We start from the raw sequence: 15,146 nt of genomic DNA on the forward strand, positions 1-15,146 counted from the left end.
AGGATAACGAGACAGAAGAACAATAAAAATCTGCTGTACAAAAAATAATTTATTTTGAATTAAATAGTTAATCAGTTAAAAATTAGTTCATTAATGTCCTTGATAATTACTTTTTATTGATTGACACTGACTTTGAATTGCTGCTCTAACTTTGAGAAGAAAACATTTCAAAATTCATGTCAAACCACCCACTACAACCAAAGTGACTGAAAAGGTTTTCAAACTAAAATACGTATAAAACAAAGATTCCAGAGAATGTAATTTTTTCGGATTTTGAGGAGTGATCATCAAGTCACCTTTTTCACCGAAATATATATATTAATATTTTTACCTCATGAATTATCAATTGGCATTTTTGCTACAATCCGGCATGTCTACATTGCATATTTAGTACTGATGTCCATTAAGGTGCATTGTCTCTATCAAATAAACAATCAAATAAATAAAATTTTCATTTCACCAGTAGACCAAAAAACATACTGACACCAGTGTTTCAGAGCTCAACTTTAATTCGTTTATCATTAGTGCTCAATTATGTCTTGTTTCAAAGCAAAGTTAATCCTCCAACACATCCAACAGAATACAGCTGTCCTACAGCCTTTTTCCAAACAGCAGCATCCTATCTACTCCCATAATGCAACTCGTTAATATCTTTCATTAGATCCGCCCTGCCTGGTAAACTCACATAAGATTCAAATGCCATGTCCCCAGTTCATGCTTCCTGTTGTAAAGCTGGGATACATGGGTGATGGCTTAGTGAGTGAATTATTTTCTCATATTCGGCAAAGCTCCTCCAGAGCCACGGAAAACATTGTACAACTGGTTTCACAGGGTGAGTGGTACATATCATAATTAGTAACCTGGAGAAGTGCTTATTTAAACCACAATATAGAAGCCCAACCTGAGTTCCTCTAAAACCAGACAAAGGTGATTCAGTCATGTTGCACAATACTGTTGGAACCACCTTACACATCCAAAATGGATCCTAAATATCTGCATGCAAACAATCATGGGTTATGGTCAGTCTCACTTTTAAATAAAGCTAAGCTAATTTCCATCCATGACATGTTTGACGTTCTGCTTCTGACTTCCATCTGTCCGTCCTCAGGCAGAGAGCTGCGACCGTCGTGGGCTCCACCGGATCTCAGGCAGCGGCGCTGATTAGGCCTTCATCAGTGTTTCAGCATGTGGGCTGTGTGTTTTGTGTATGTGTGTGTGTGTGTGTGTGTGTGTGTGTGTGTGTGTGTGTGTGTGTGTGTCGTGTAGGTATGTGTGTCATGTAAGGGCGACACAAGCAGTTCTCCTGCTGTGATATCGCCTTCATTTCACAAAGCCACCTTTAGGTGGCAGGACCACCGCTCCCCCAGCCTTACGCCACCTCCATCTCTTTGACATTAGTAGACTCCTGCAGAAGCACAGGAAGAAGAGTCGATCGTCAGTGAGCACAACTTTAATATGGCCAGAACTAGTCTAGGAAAGATAATAAACTTGTTAGTAAACAGTAATATTGTTCTGTATCAGTCTTCTCAATGGCCCTGCCAAAAAAACAAAAATAATGAGTCCTATGAATAGTTTATCTTGGACTTTGGACAGGAAAACTCCAGTGGACACCGCTATGCTTCATCTCTGCTTGATAAGAAACTAATATTTTGTATTTTGTAGTCTACTTTCTCACTAGATAGATATATTAAGATGTATGTATATATATATATATATATATGTATATGTAATTATCTATTAAACTGTGCTTTCAGAGTACAAATGAACAAGGATGAGTATATGGTCTTGCCACCGTATCAAATAAATAATGAAATAAAACATTAGTCATGAATAGTACACTCACATAGACATGATTGAAGCCAGCTTCCATAGGATGGTTCTGTGCTGGTGGAACCATCATACGGTCTTGCTAAAATGAACAAACATTATCCAGTAATCAGTCATGCTACAGGAAAAACTGCTGCTAGCTACATTAAAGCTAACGTATGCTACTTCTTTGTGTTAAAAACAGTGGTATTTTATGTCATCTGCAGGGTGGGCTCTTAGGTTCTAGTAGATATGTGGCTGGTATGTTTAGTGTGGTTGGATCATTTTATCAATTGAGAAATGAACAAAGTGTTGAGGATGTTATTTAGTCGGTTAAGGACATTTTTATTCAGCTACAACAACGACATGACCAGTGTTACAAATGCTGCCCTCTGCTATCTTTGTTGTAGAGCAGTATCATTTAAATGACACTTTGCCAACAATGGCAGAAAGTTATAGATTTATTGACTTCTTCTCAATATTCTGAGTTAATCTTTGCTCTCCTTCTTCTCTGCTCTGTTATTCTCTCTGTTCTTTGTTTCATTTCAGATTTGCTACCTTACATCTCTGGTGGCAGCCTTTGTGGTTTCCTTGTTCATTCAGCTCCTAGTTTAGCATCTAGCGAAGCCTAGCATTCTAGCTTAGCTTCAAATAATCTGCAGTTAACATACCCTCGCTCACTGTATCACAATAGTTCTTGGTAACTGTGCCACCCAGGAGAAACAGTGTGTCTTGGCAACTTAAGTTGTAAGTTGTTGTTAAGTTGTAATAAACCAGCATTATCCTTTAGTACTGTCAAAGGTTTGAATATCAGATGAACTCACTGTGAGGTCTGGCTCATATGATTCATTAGTGAAACCACCACCAGTTGGGGGAGATGATGATGATGGACCAGTCATAGCCTGGACTTCTGGGCGGATTCGCAAGTAGTAATACAGCAGGGAGACCAAAGTGGCGATCAGCAGCAGGACCACGATGACAGACGCTGCCATCCCTCCTCTGTTGTCACTTCTTTTTGTGGCTACAGAGGAGATGGAAAACATTTAGCTTTTGGTTTTACTGGAGAGTGTGCGGAAGACAATGGGAACACATTACACTGCAGTGAGACATTCTGTCAATGGCCTGAAATGCTGGTTTTACATGTTAGGCCAGTGTTGCCAATAAATAATTCCCTTCCTGATAAACCTCTTTAAAAGCATATCACACATTTTCATTCTAACATTGAACCTTCTCGACAGCCATTTGTTTCAAAGTGCTATGACTGTCAACTTGAAAATTGACTTTTAAAAAAATGAAGATATAAATTAAAATGCTTGCTGTTTAGCAGCATAGTTATATGTTAGTGTGTCCTTGCAGCTGCATTAACCCAACATGTTAAAATAAAGGGAACTGTGCTGCGTTACTGATCTCAAGCAAATTTTACACATTCGTAAAATGATCTTCAGATTGTAATATTGTAAGTAACTGGATATTAATGTATGATATACAGTATTATAATTATTATCTTTTTTGATTGTGAAAAAAAATAAGATTTAAAAAATTAATTTTGCAGTGCAAAAACTTCCCATATTTTTATTCACTTTCTATAATTGGAAGCATTTTCAGTGCTGCTTAAGTCACAGTTACTGTAACCTGCAGAGGTCGGTTTGCTCTTACAGCAGAGAGCTCAGCTCTGTTTGGGTGTGTGGGGACTTAAAATCTGGATAGACATCAAATTGGATCAATCTGCCTCTTTTTAAAATTTTCTTCTGGAGAAAATCAGTAAAAAAAAAAAAAAAGGCCATAAACAAACACTATGGTTAAAAACGTGCAAAACCACATGCATGGCTCTTAAAATCTAATGCAAGATTTGGGACTTCAGCACTTACTTATTGGATCTGTGACTTCCTTAGCGCAGTTGACCCCAATGGTGTACTCAATGTCATCCAGAGCCAAAGTGCCTGATGTACCTTTCATTCCTTCAAATACAATCTGTTCACAAGACAAGACAACAACAGCAGAAACAACAGACAGCATTGTTAAAGAAACCTGAATGCAAAAGTAACATACCGTTTCTTCTGCAGTGGAGAAGACTACATAGGGTTTAGGTGTTAAAATCACTATATTAGTATATAGATTAAACACAGTTTTCTCGCAGGTGAGAGTCTGACCTGGTATTCCTCAGTGGACGTGATGTTGATGTCAAAGCGTCTCCATGGTCTTCCCAGGTCATTCACCACCAGCAGCTGATGGAGACGACCTTCAGACAGCCTCCACACCCACAGCCGACTGTCCGCTACATACATTCAAACAATAAACATGGGTTGTGTAATAAAATACGAAAAAGTAAATGCATCGCACACATCAAGACGCCTGAATCTGCCAAACCAGAGATGAACTAGGCATAAAAATTGATCTAAAAAATGGATCATTACATGAGAGGGGTCTCCAGGCCCAGAATCTCAGGCAGGTGCCCTTGGTTGGGGGCAGGTGAGGGCTCAGCAGCTGAGCGTTTTGACTGCCTGCTGTCCGATTGCTGCTTGGTAAGAACAGGAAGTGACCTGGCAGAAAGAAAAGGGAAGGTGGTCGGTTTTACACTTCAGTACATTTTTGCTACATGTTGTCGGATAAACACAAAAAAGGACACAAAGTGTTGCTCTCTACCCCTTGGGCCACAATATCCACAGTCACAGTATCTCTGTCCCTGTGTGTCTCTGCTTTACCTCTCTTTGTGCCCAGAGTGTGGTCCTCAGTTGGGGTGGAGTAGTGCCTCTCCGCCTCCTGACTCGTCAGCTCCCAGTCCAGTTTGTCAGCTTTAATGTTTTGAGTGTTGCTCCAGCTGCACATCCCTCTCTCCAGGTTACACCTCGAACCTGAGATATTTCACAGAACAGAAACGGACACTTTCACAAAGAAGGTACAGCTATGTACTGTTCTTCAGGTTAAAATGCTTACCAGGATCCTAATTGTAGCAGCTTTTGTGTTGTTAAAAGTCTATGTCTCTGTCTAATGTGTCTCTACTTTGCTTTGTGTAGCCTTTTAATTTGATGTGGCCTTAGTATCCAAAATTGGGATAACAAATTCTAATATTAATAATAATTTGTGTACTCTTTGATTATGCTGACTATTGTATAGCATTATATTTTACATTGTATTAATAATAATCTGATGTATTTATAAGACTCAAAGTGCAATGATATAAGTGAGTAAAATAGTTTAACAACCTCCCAAAACACATGGGCATACATTTCCCATAATGCAACTCAACATGGTTTTTCATCATAGCATCCCTGCCTGGTAAATGGCCACGTCTTTAAAACCCCATAGCACAGACTTTCTGCTGAGAAATCCTTGATGAATCATTGAACAGGCTGAATAAAGCTCCCTGTGACAGTAAACTGAACATATTGTGGAAAAATCAGTGAGAGAGCTTCTTTAAAGAGCTGAAAAATTGCATGGCGACCAGGAGAAACCAAACGTCTGTGGCTATAATATTACCTTTTTCACTGTAATCTAACTGTGATGAGTAAAAACAAAAAAGAGCGCTCACAGGTTCTAGTCTGAAATTGCACCATATCTCCCAGGTGAACCAGCATGCTAAAACTCTTTTGAGTTCCTCCTTAATTTTTATAAGGCAGAGTGATGCAAACCTTGACTTTCACATGGGTGAGCTGAAAGGAAGATGTCATCAACTGCAACGTGAGTGTCTTTGCCTCCAGCGCCAACCACCTCAAACTCCAACTGCAGAACAACATCAGCACAGGCGTCAGCTCGTTATATTGCACACACAAACAATCTTACAAATGAAAGTTTACAAGGAATGGTTCTCTAAAATTGCTGGGTCAAATTCTGCTGGAGAGATTTCCTTAAAAGCCAGTCTGGGGATTTTATTGGCAACAAAAAGTCAATTGTACAAAAAGGCCGAAGAGAATTAACTGTGAGACGGAATATATTAGAAAGACAGATACAGTCTATAGTTACAGGCAGAATGCTGAAACATAATGTATTATTTCCCATATTTGTCATGTTTCACCACTTTGTTGGTAATAATTTATTAATTGCAAATGGGAGTAATTACTTAATTTATTTTCCGTGCATAAAATAATCAATCACATCATTACTGGCCACTTGAAAAGACTACAATTGTTCCATCAGCCCCCTCCAGCCTCCACACTGTACCTGCCAGTCCACAAGGGCACTCGAGATGTTGCCGTTGCCATGGCGCCAGACATCTCCTTGATTCAGACTGTCAGAGAAGATCTTCACCCTGTCTCCCTTCACTGGCTTCATGTACACTGTTAGAGAACCTGCAGAGTATGCACTGTTAAACTGTGTTTTGTTTATTTGTTTATTTCTTTATTTTTTTGTGCATGTTTTGTGTGTGAGGGTGTCTCACCAGGATTCACTCCTCCCATGTGATACCAGAAATGCACACACTCAGTCCTGGCGGTTCCCTGACGAACAGGGGACGTGAGGACTGCAGTGCTGCCGGAGGGGAGAATGTTGGCTGCGGTGTTAGCCATCATGTAGAAACCTGAGCACCAACCAGAAACAAGATGGTCTCAACTCACTGTCTCTCAACTTTCTGCTCACATGGTAAAATATTTAATGAGACACTCTCTCTCTCTCTCTCACCCAGCTCGGTCTCCAGAGTGTGGTCAGTTTTGGGTCCAGCTATCGTGGTGCTGTATCCGCTGCGGTGGAGCCAGTGAGCTTGACCAGAGCTGGTGTATCCACAGCGCTGGCCTTCAAAGGAACACATCCTTGGCACGGTGCATGGACGGGCCACAAACGCCACATCATCAATGGCCACCTGCCCGTCAAAGCCGGAGCGAACCGCCTCAAACATCAGCTGTTGGTAGATAAAAAAAGTTGCAGACATTGGAATGGAAGGAAGATAATGTCAAAGTAGTTTTTTCTTTTTTTATAATACTGGGAAACAAAAACTCCAACGTGTTGTTTTATTTTACCACAAGGGGGCACAGTTTCTCAAAAACCCCAATCCAACTGATTCTTTCACTGCACTGCCCCCCTTCATGTCACTGTGCTGTCCCCCTTCATGTCACTGTGCTGTCCACTTTCATGTCACTGTGCTGTCCCCCTTCATGTCACTGTGCTGTCCCCCTTCATGTCTCTGTGCTGTCCCCCTTCATGTCTCTGTGCTGTCCCCGTTCATGATACTGTGCTGTCCCCCTTCATGTCACTGATGTTTACTATGAACCATACGTTTTGTTTTGTGATGTTTTGTGAATGTTGAGACATTGATTAATAACTTCAGACTGACTGAACACATTCCTACCCGAAAGCCTGTGGGCTGTTGTGGCACTGTGCAGTGGGTTTCGTGCCACATGTTGCCATGAGCCCCACTGCGGGTCCAGAGGACGGTCTCATAACCGTGTTTATCTAACAGCTTTACATTCAGGGCACCTGGACGGGGTCAGTGAGTGGGAGAGGATGGTATGAGAAGACATCATATGACATTTTCGGATTATTTCCAGCTTGGATCAAGATAATATTTCCTGACAAACCAACATACAGTATCTGCCATTCTCTGTCAGTTTGTGATCAAAAGCACACATTTGGAAAAAAAAAAGTTTTAACAAACAGAATAATATGACGTCAGTTACTTCAGATATTTTTTTCCCTTTAAAACATATTCACATGGTTAAAGAAATTATGCTTCATTATCATTATTTAACTCTAAACTGCTTCCTGTTCAGTCACATCCTCACCTGTGTTCGGCCCATAGAGTTTGTAGAAGAAGGACAGGCACTGATCTGTGGAACTTGGTAACTGTGGAAATGAAACTAAGCGTCCGAACAAACCGCGCAGGGAGGGGCTCCACATGTCCACAACAAGGCTTTTGCCTGGACAACAACAGAAGGGTGGGAAGGGAAGTTAAGTCAGCTTTTAAAGCATCACAAGTACAGCACTGACTCTTTATATTCTACAACTAATGTATCTTCTTCAAATGTACTTAATGATTTATAGTGAGCATGACTGATGCAATTTATGAGCTATATGTCAAGTTGAGCACATTTATAACAGATATGACTTTGTCACTTTAGCTCTTTTACAGTTTACTATTTATTAATGTCATATCACTGATTAAAAGTGCAAAACCACAGATGGAAACTAAGTACATTCACTAAAATACTGTACTAAAATATGTTTTGATGTACTTGCATTTAACTTGAGCATATTGTACTTTTCACCCCACTGCGTTTATCTTACAGCTATCGTTATAGTTGTTCCTACATTCAAATGAAGATTTTACATAAAAACGTTTATAAAATACAACACACTGTTGAAGATTTATCCAGTGGTTTCACATCTGTTTGGCTTGTGACCTCTTACAAAACAGCAGTGTTTAGTTGGGGCTCCTTGTCACATTTCACATCACCCCATTAACACTTGCTAACATCGTTCGCAGCTCCACCAAAGACAGATTTTTCCTTCTTCTTTGATGGGTTCATTTAAATAAATTCTTAAGATTATCAATATTTCACAAAACAAAATGGGAGAAAAAATATGAAAAAATGAATATAATTTGTGTTTGTGTTCTTCTGTTCTACCCCATTAATCATCCTTTGGAGGGGTCTGACTCCTTAGGTCGGACATTAACAGCAACCACCCAACTTTGACCATGATACTTTAAAAACATTTTCCTCATAATACATCTTTACATTTATTTAAGTAGGATTTTGAAACCAGGGCTTTCACTTTTAATGGGGTATCTTTAGATTGTTGTATTGGTATTGAATCTGACTACATCACTAAATGTCTAAAGTCCCATCCTAATCATTTATCAATTTAAAAATAAAAAAGATGTTTCATTAATGGATGGAGCGCCATGTTTTCACTCCATCTTCACTGACACTTTCTGGATATAATAATAGCTTGCAGGCTTGAGGCTGTGTTGGGGCAAGAATAACATCCCAAATGTCAGAATGTAAGAACCCATGAAAAGATAACTCCCACACACTGACTCTAAATCTTGGACCTGACACAAATCCAGCCGGGATCAAAACATATAGTGTTAATTTAATTAAATCTGTGTGGCCTTACTCCTTTCACTGATGCTGACACGTAACTATGAGCAATATGAATATTTATCCTCTCTCATTGTGTACATAAAATTATTTAGATAGATGACATAATGGCCAATACACCGAACAGTAAGACACTTATAATGACTGTAAAAGCTGCTACATAACATTAACATTGCCACAAACCATTGAAATCATTTTTTCATTCTTACTCTATTGGACACATTCAAAATGTGATGTTTTCTAACATTTTTAATTGAGCTCACCGATCCCGATGGTGTGGTCCATCCCACTGAGCATCGTCCAGTCAAAGTTGTCGCTGTTGTCCTGATACCATCCACACAGGTCATTTTCAAAGTTACATGACAGTCCTGAACAAAAGACATTTTTTCAGTCATTGGTTAAATTTAAGCATTGAGATGTCAAGGTAAAATATGGATTGTGCAGTATTGTGTGATACTGTAAAGAGTCATGAGAACAACCTGTCGGAGAAGAAGGGAAATAGTCAGCGTAACAGCTGAGAAAACGAACGTTTTTCACTTTAATCTTGGCGCATGGACACAGTTTCACTGCGCGAGCTTCAAACGCCAGCTGGACAAGATAAAACAGAACAGATCTAATGAGTAACAAGACATTCACAAAATTCAACCAGTTCAGCTTTGACTGTAAAATAGATTTTGATCCAACTGTTTTCTTTCAACCAACTAAAGGTGGCAACAGGAAATGATCTTTGCTTCCTCTATAGCTGCTGTCCTGTACTTAACAAGTTCAGCTGTTTTCTATTATTTCCTATTTTCATATTTAATGTTGCCTTTATATTTTCCTTCTTGAAACTACCTGGTTAAAAATGTACTTTACTGTACGTTGGATTCAATATTTTTGATACTGACAGGCTTGAAAAGTCTCTTTGTGGCTTCATCAAAGCATAAATTTCACATTTAAAAAATATGTTTTTGAGGAGAACAGAGGTTCACATCTCTGAGCTGAATCTCATCATCAGGGGAAAAATTTTAAGTGTAAAAAAGTTAGAGTATATGAGCGTCATTAATGCCCTGAAAAAAAGCTGACCTGGAAGCGATGTTTTCTGGCTCCAAGAGTTACACTGGCATTTTGCCACTCAGCCTCTCCTATTCCCGTCTTCCCACTGAACTCCCACAGTTTAGGCTGCATGCCCAGCAAGCTGTCAATCACCCTGAGGGACACCTCACCTGCAGCAGACAGATGGTGACAGAGTCATGTCAACACATCTGAATTGTGCGCCAGGGAAAAAATGAAAAGAGTAAGAAGAAGGCATGTTAAATAATAAGTCCAACAGTAGTACCAATGTGATCTGGATTCCCAGTTACTGCAAAATCAAAGCTGAGCGTGCAGGCTGGACCAGAGGGGCCCAGGAGGGGGGTCCGTGTCTGGGCTTCAGTCAGCTGTTGTCCCGGGGCCTTGGCTACATACAGGTATTCCCCTAAGAAATGTCAAAGAGACAGATATTAAAAGATTTTGTCATTTTTTAATTACTACATATTAGCTAATGAGTAATCGAGTAGATGGATGTAAAGGTGGAGTAGATGTACCTGCCAAATTTTCATACATCCAACCTTGATTCCCAATGCTGGTATCAGTCCAGCCTGAGCTGCCCTCAGGGTAAGAGAAATCCCCTGCAGACAAGATTCATGGAGACATCACACTCAAAAAAAAAAAAAACCCTCTTAAATATCACAACAAAGCAACAGTGACATGCAGGATGCATGAGACATCAGGACAAGCATGTTTTGGCCCCTAAGAAATAGGCTAACAAAGAATTACAGCTAAAGGTCTCGTAATTTACACTTCCCCTGTTTTTTATTCAAAGTGTCGATCCATAAGAAGATATAAAATCATCTCAGTGTAGTTTTACATCTCCTCTCTCAGGCTTCTTTCTAGAGCTCTAGTAACAACAGTCAGGAGAGAGGAACTCTGAGCCTCTCTTCTGATTGGCTGACTGTTTTCTGAGTGATTGAATAAAAACTAAAATATAGCATTTGTAGTTTGTTTTTTTGGGTCACTCCCCGGTGGCACCTGAACCCTAAGGCTGATTAATTGAGCGTCAGCTGTCTCTGATAAAATCCTAAATACTTTGAATACTCTGATAACAGTAAGACAGTTGTAAATAAACTCACCACATTTGGCTTCATCCTCTGCTCCTGCACAGTCAGGGTGGAAGTTGCACATCTGGTCTGGTTCAGCACACGGGTCTTTAGGAGGTTTGGGGAACTTTGGGATGGAATAATTTGCTGTTCAAGAAGAGAATGTGAGACAGCAGATTTAGGATGGATGTGGAATTACATTTGTTCTTCTTTAAGTTAAGGTAGTTAGAGGGTTTACCAGTTGATGGGCGGCATTCAGGAGACAACATAATGCTGTCGACGGCGATACCTCCATATGCGAAGTCCCTGATTGCTGCCATTACTACGATCTATAACGAGAGAACACAGAGGAAGAGAAAAATAAGATGAATGGGCAAGAGGTGAATTTATTATATAGAGTCATTACAATTCTCTACATACAAAAGAGAATCCTTCATTTCCAAAGTGCTATACACCCATTTTATGAAATAAAAAATTACTATTTGAAATTCATTACTGAATATGTCTAAAACACAAAGCCCCTCACTTGTATAAGAATCATGAGTTTGTCAAAATTTTCTCATTCCTTGTCCTTTCTTTTGAAAGTAGGTGTTTTTTTTTGGAACAAAATTCCCATGAATACGCAGATATATATGCATAACAAAAAACTGCAGTAGAGAATTAGCAGATGCACTGTATATATGTGAGGTTCTTTAGAAAAAGTGTTGTCATTACATAATACCCGAAAAATGATAATTCAACAGTAAAATGTTACGCTCAGTTCAAATCCTGCTCACAACTCACACATTTGAGATCCTTATTCAAACATTTATTTTATTGTGTTCTGTTCAGTCCACTGACACTGCCCACAGATTATCATCTTTTACATTTTAAAGACTGATTTCAAAATATTTGTTGTATATTGTGTATTACTATATGAACCACCTGAGCACAAGGTTGTTGTGTCTGATTGTGGCTATACAGTAAATTTACTAGAAGTGTCGACAGTGTGTGGGAGTTACATTTTGTTATCTTGACTCATTTTTTACTCTCCTATGTCACCTGTCTGTGTACAGGTGTGCAAGGATCACTTTTCCCATATGCAAATGTAACATATATACTGTATATAAATATTGAATTTCCATACATGAAATATATGTACATACAGGCCCGGTTCTAGACTGCTTTTTAACAACAAACATTATGAAATGTTGACTGGTCACTAGCTGCCAGACTGCCAGTGGTTGTCTATGAGTGTCCTTTAGCACTGTAAGCTGTAACACGCACTGTTTCATGTTATCTAAAACTGAAGCCATAGAATCTAATAATACATAAGCCCATAATGTATTTAATTTCAAACCGCTACGTCTTGAAGGTGATCGCAAATGATCGACAATAGATAGTCACAAAAACCACAATCAGATCTAGAGATCAAATCTCATTGATTAACTAAAACTAAAAACCAGGCTGTTTTCATCAGAGTCGAGCCACTGAGTGAAGTAGGCTGGTAACCACAGAATAAGCAACTGAGTAGTGATGAAGTGAAATGATAGAGAAGCAACTGCTCTCCTCACTGTATCCAGTTTTATCTGACCAGACCAGCCAATCAGATATAAATAAAACTGTGATTATTTGAATGTGGTGCGTTTATGATTAAGGGGTCAAATGGACTTTGACCCCTTAATAAAGCAACTATCAGGAGGCTAACACACTAAACTACAGAGAAAATATGGAGGACATGGTAAACAGTGTGGTATGAGGTTTTTTTTTTCATTTTGGTGGCCTCACAGTGACAATGTGTTAAACACAACAATCCATCTGTCTATGAGCTGGAAACACTGTGGCCACCATGGAAGACAAAAATCAAACATTTCAGCTCAACGTTTGGTGAGTGAAACATGTTGAACAATTGTGCAATAGATTTAGTTTTTTGTTTCCATTTTTGGCACCATCGCTGCTCCCCATTCATATCAATGAGAGCGAGTAGATATTACAAACTGTCAGTATAACACAATACAGATCAACAACACCCCAAAAGTTAAATTAGCTCATCTCCAAAACAGTTTCGACACAATGTTCACTGAGGTTATACCACTGTTTTAGATCAGCATTCGTTTGACTCAGTGTAGCTAATGAACTGGTGACTCAGGGTGTGTTGTTCATCTAATACACAATACAGGCCACATTCAACTTCAATTACAACTCACATGGTGTCACACAATTTTATTAAAGCAGGTCACATGACTGAAGTTACTGTGTCTCAGGGAGTAGATAGGGGAAAAGAAAGGGGGGGGGGGTAGGGGAGGAGGAGGAGGAAGGGGAGGATGGGTTCCATTCAGGACATGGATTGCTTGAGGATGCGGTTCCTGGACATGCAGTAACCATCAATCTGCTCCGACAAGAGGCGGCTGCACTTCCTCTGTCCATACAGCTCTCTGAGTATGCGAACCTCTGCCTTCTTCCTCGCCTGCTCATCCTCATCCTGCTTCTTTCTGAGTCCAGACTTCAGTCTCTTGTGCAGCCAGTGCAGGGCCTTGGTGGATTTTGGTGTAGCTTCAGACCTGAGGCTCTTTCCTTCAGCCCTGGAGCTGCAGTGTGTCGTCTGCTCTCCAACCCAATTGTTGATCAGAGTTTTTCTCTGACCCTGTTCCTGGCTCTTCACCACAGAGGTCAGGCATTTTGAGCTGGTGTTGTCTTGCACATGGCGAAGCTCCGCCTCCTCGCGCCTCCTCTGCTGCGCCTTCTTCAGATCACTGATGGTGTATCTGGCTCTCATGATGCGCTGCCCCTTCACCATCATGACCTTTCTCCACTGAAGCCTCTCTGTCTTCAGTTGCTCCTGCTTTCCTTTCTCCACGGCCTTTTGAGTATCTTCCCTCCTCTCTCTTTTTGGCCTCCTACCTCCTCCTCTCCTCTTCAACTCTTTCCTTCTGCCTTCTCACACTCTCAGCTTCTTTATCTCTTTCCTCCTTTTCTCTCCTGCTCCTCTGAAGCTCCTCCAGAGCAACTCTTCTTCTTCTCTCCATCTCCATCTCTCTCAGCTTTTTAAAGCTCTCTCTCCTGAGATACGCCCTTCTCTCTTCAGGGGTCATTTTGCGAATGTTGTTGGCGATCTCTATCTCAGCGTGGAGTTCATGTAGTGGTCTTGCCATCTTCTTCTAGTTCACTTGTGCAGCTTGATCTGTGTGTGTGTGTGTTTTGCAGAGGTGTTTGGTGAAGTGATGCCGGTAAGAAGAGTGGTGGAACCATGGAACAGTTCCATCAGTTATTACACAGATTCCTTGATTCCCTCACAGTTCTGCTTCTAGAATGATCCGTGTGTCTGTTGATCTTCAATTGGGAAATTTGTAACATGCTTCAGCCACTGTAAAAGCACTTTTTAAAACTCCTCCAATCATTTAGCATCAGATCAATAAAGTTGAGGCTGAGATATCCTGACTCTCAGTCCCTAGCATGGGTTAACCTCCAAAAACACTGGATCCTACATTTCCCACAACTCCCCACACCTCATGAATTTGCCCTAGGGTACAAATAAAGTATCTATCTCTCTATCTATAGTGTCAAACACAGACTTTCTAGTTGCAAAGCTGTCACTACTATTTTCTCAGACTAGTCAAAGCTCTTCCAGAGCCACAGAAATATTCAACAACTTCCCACAGGCTGAGTTGTACTCATCACTAAAGGAACTTGACTTTCACAGTCTCACACTCTTGCTTGTGGTTTTGAATTGAGTTTGTGACTTAAAAATTCAGTAAGTATGCTCTTTTCAATCATGCTTGTGCCGTGGCCCTATTGAAGAATACGTAATGTTGACTGGATGGTCAGTAAGTCGGTTAGTCAGTCCACCATTTTGGTTCACAATGAAATAGTTGGACAAATATTCATTAGATTGCCATTACATTTTGTACATTCAAAGTCCCAAGAAGATGATTCCTAATGACTCTGATGATCTGGTGCCTTTTCATCTAGTCCCACCTACAGGTTGACATTATTGATTTAGATTGAAATGTCTGGACACAGGCCCGCAGACTGCTTTGATCATTAAGAGATGTTGACTGGCCACTAACTGCCCGACTTAAAGACTGGTTACTGGGATCCTCTATGAATGTCCTCTGATGAGACCAGGCTGTTCTCATCAGAGTCAAGTCACTGAGTGTGAGTGAAGTAGGCTGGTAACCAGAGAATAAGCAACTGAGTAGTGATGAAGTGAAAT

At 40.2% G+C, this 15,146-nt stretch overlaps 1 protein-coding gene across 1 annotated transcript in view; it reads right to left on the reverse strand.

Annotated features, from left to right (window-relative positions):
- Positions 1-1,369: 1,369 nt before the first annotated feature.
- The window catches only part of mamdc4 (MAM domain containing 4), a 39,119-nt gene continuing 25,342 nt past the window's right edge, over positions 1,370-15,146 (reverse strand). The window contains exons 10-28 of the mRNA XM_022768033.1: positions 11,193-11,283; positions 10,988-11,101; positions 10,403-10,486; positions 10,156-10,293; positions 9,903-10,042; positions 9,317-9,425; positions 9,101-9,205; positions 7,518-7,652; positions 7,085-7,212; positions 6,421-6,637; positions 6,182-6,319; positions 5,965-6,092; positions 5,436-5,526; positions 4,509-4,658; positions 4,221-4,346; positions 3,957-4,081; positions 3,675-3,777; positions 2,631-2,827; positions 1,370-1,405 (exon numbers count right to left, since the gene is read on the reverse strand). Of these exons, the coding sequence (XP_022623754.1) occupies positions 1,370-1,405; positions 2,631-2,827; positions 3,675-3,777; positions 3,957-4,081; positions 4,221-4,346; positions 4,509-4,658; positions 5,436-5,526; positions 5,965-6,092; positions 6,182-6,319; positions 6,421-6,637; positions 7,085-7,212; positions 7,518-7,652; positions 9,101-9,205; positions 9,317-9,425; positions 9,903-10,042; positions 10,156-10,293; positions 10,403-10,486; positions 10,988-11,101; positions 11,193-11,283 (2,355 nt within the window). The remainder of the gene's footprint in view (positions 1,406-2,630; positions 2,828-3,674; positions 3,778-3,956; positions 4,082-4,220; positions 4,347-4,508; positions 4,659-5,435; positions 5,527-5,964; positions 6,093-6,181; positions 6,320-6,420; positions 6,638-7,084; positions 7,213-7,517; positions 7,653-9,100; positions 9,206-9,316; positions 9,426-9,902; positions 10,043-10,155; positions 10,294-10,402; positions 10,487-10,987; positions 11,102-11,192; positions 11,284-15,146) is intronic.

Source organism: Seriola dumerili, unplaced genomic scaffold (genome assembly GCF_002260705.1).
Source record: "Seriola dumerili isolate Sdu_G_001 unplaced genomic scaffold, Sdu_1.0 BDQW01001387.1, whole genome shotgun sequence".
Lineage (NCBI taxonomy): Eukaryota > Metazoa > Chordata > Actinopteri > Carangiformes > Carangidae > Seriola > Seriola dumerili.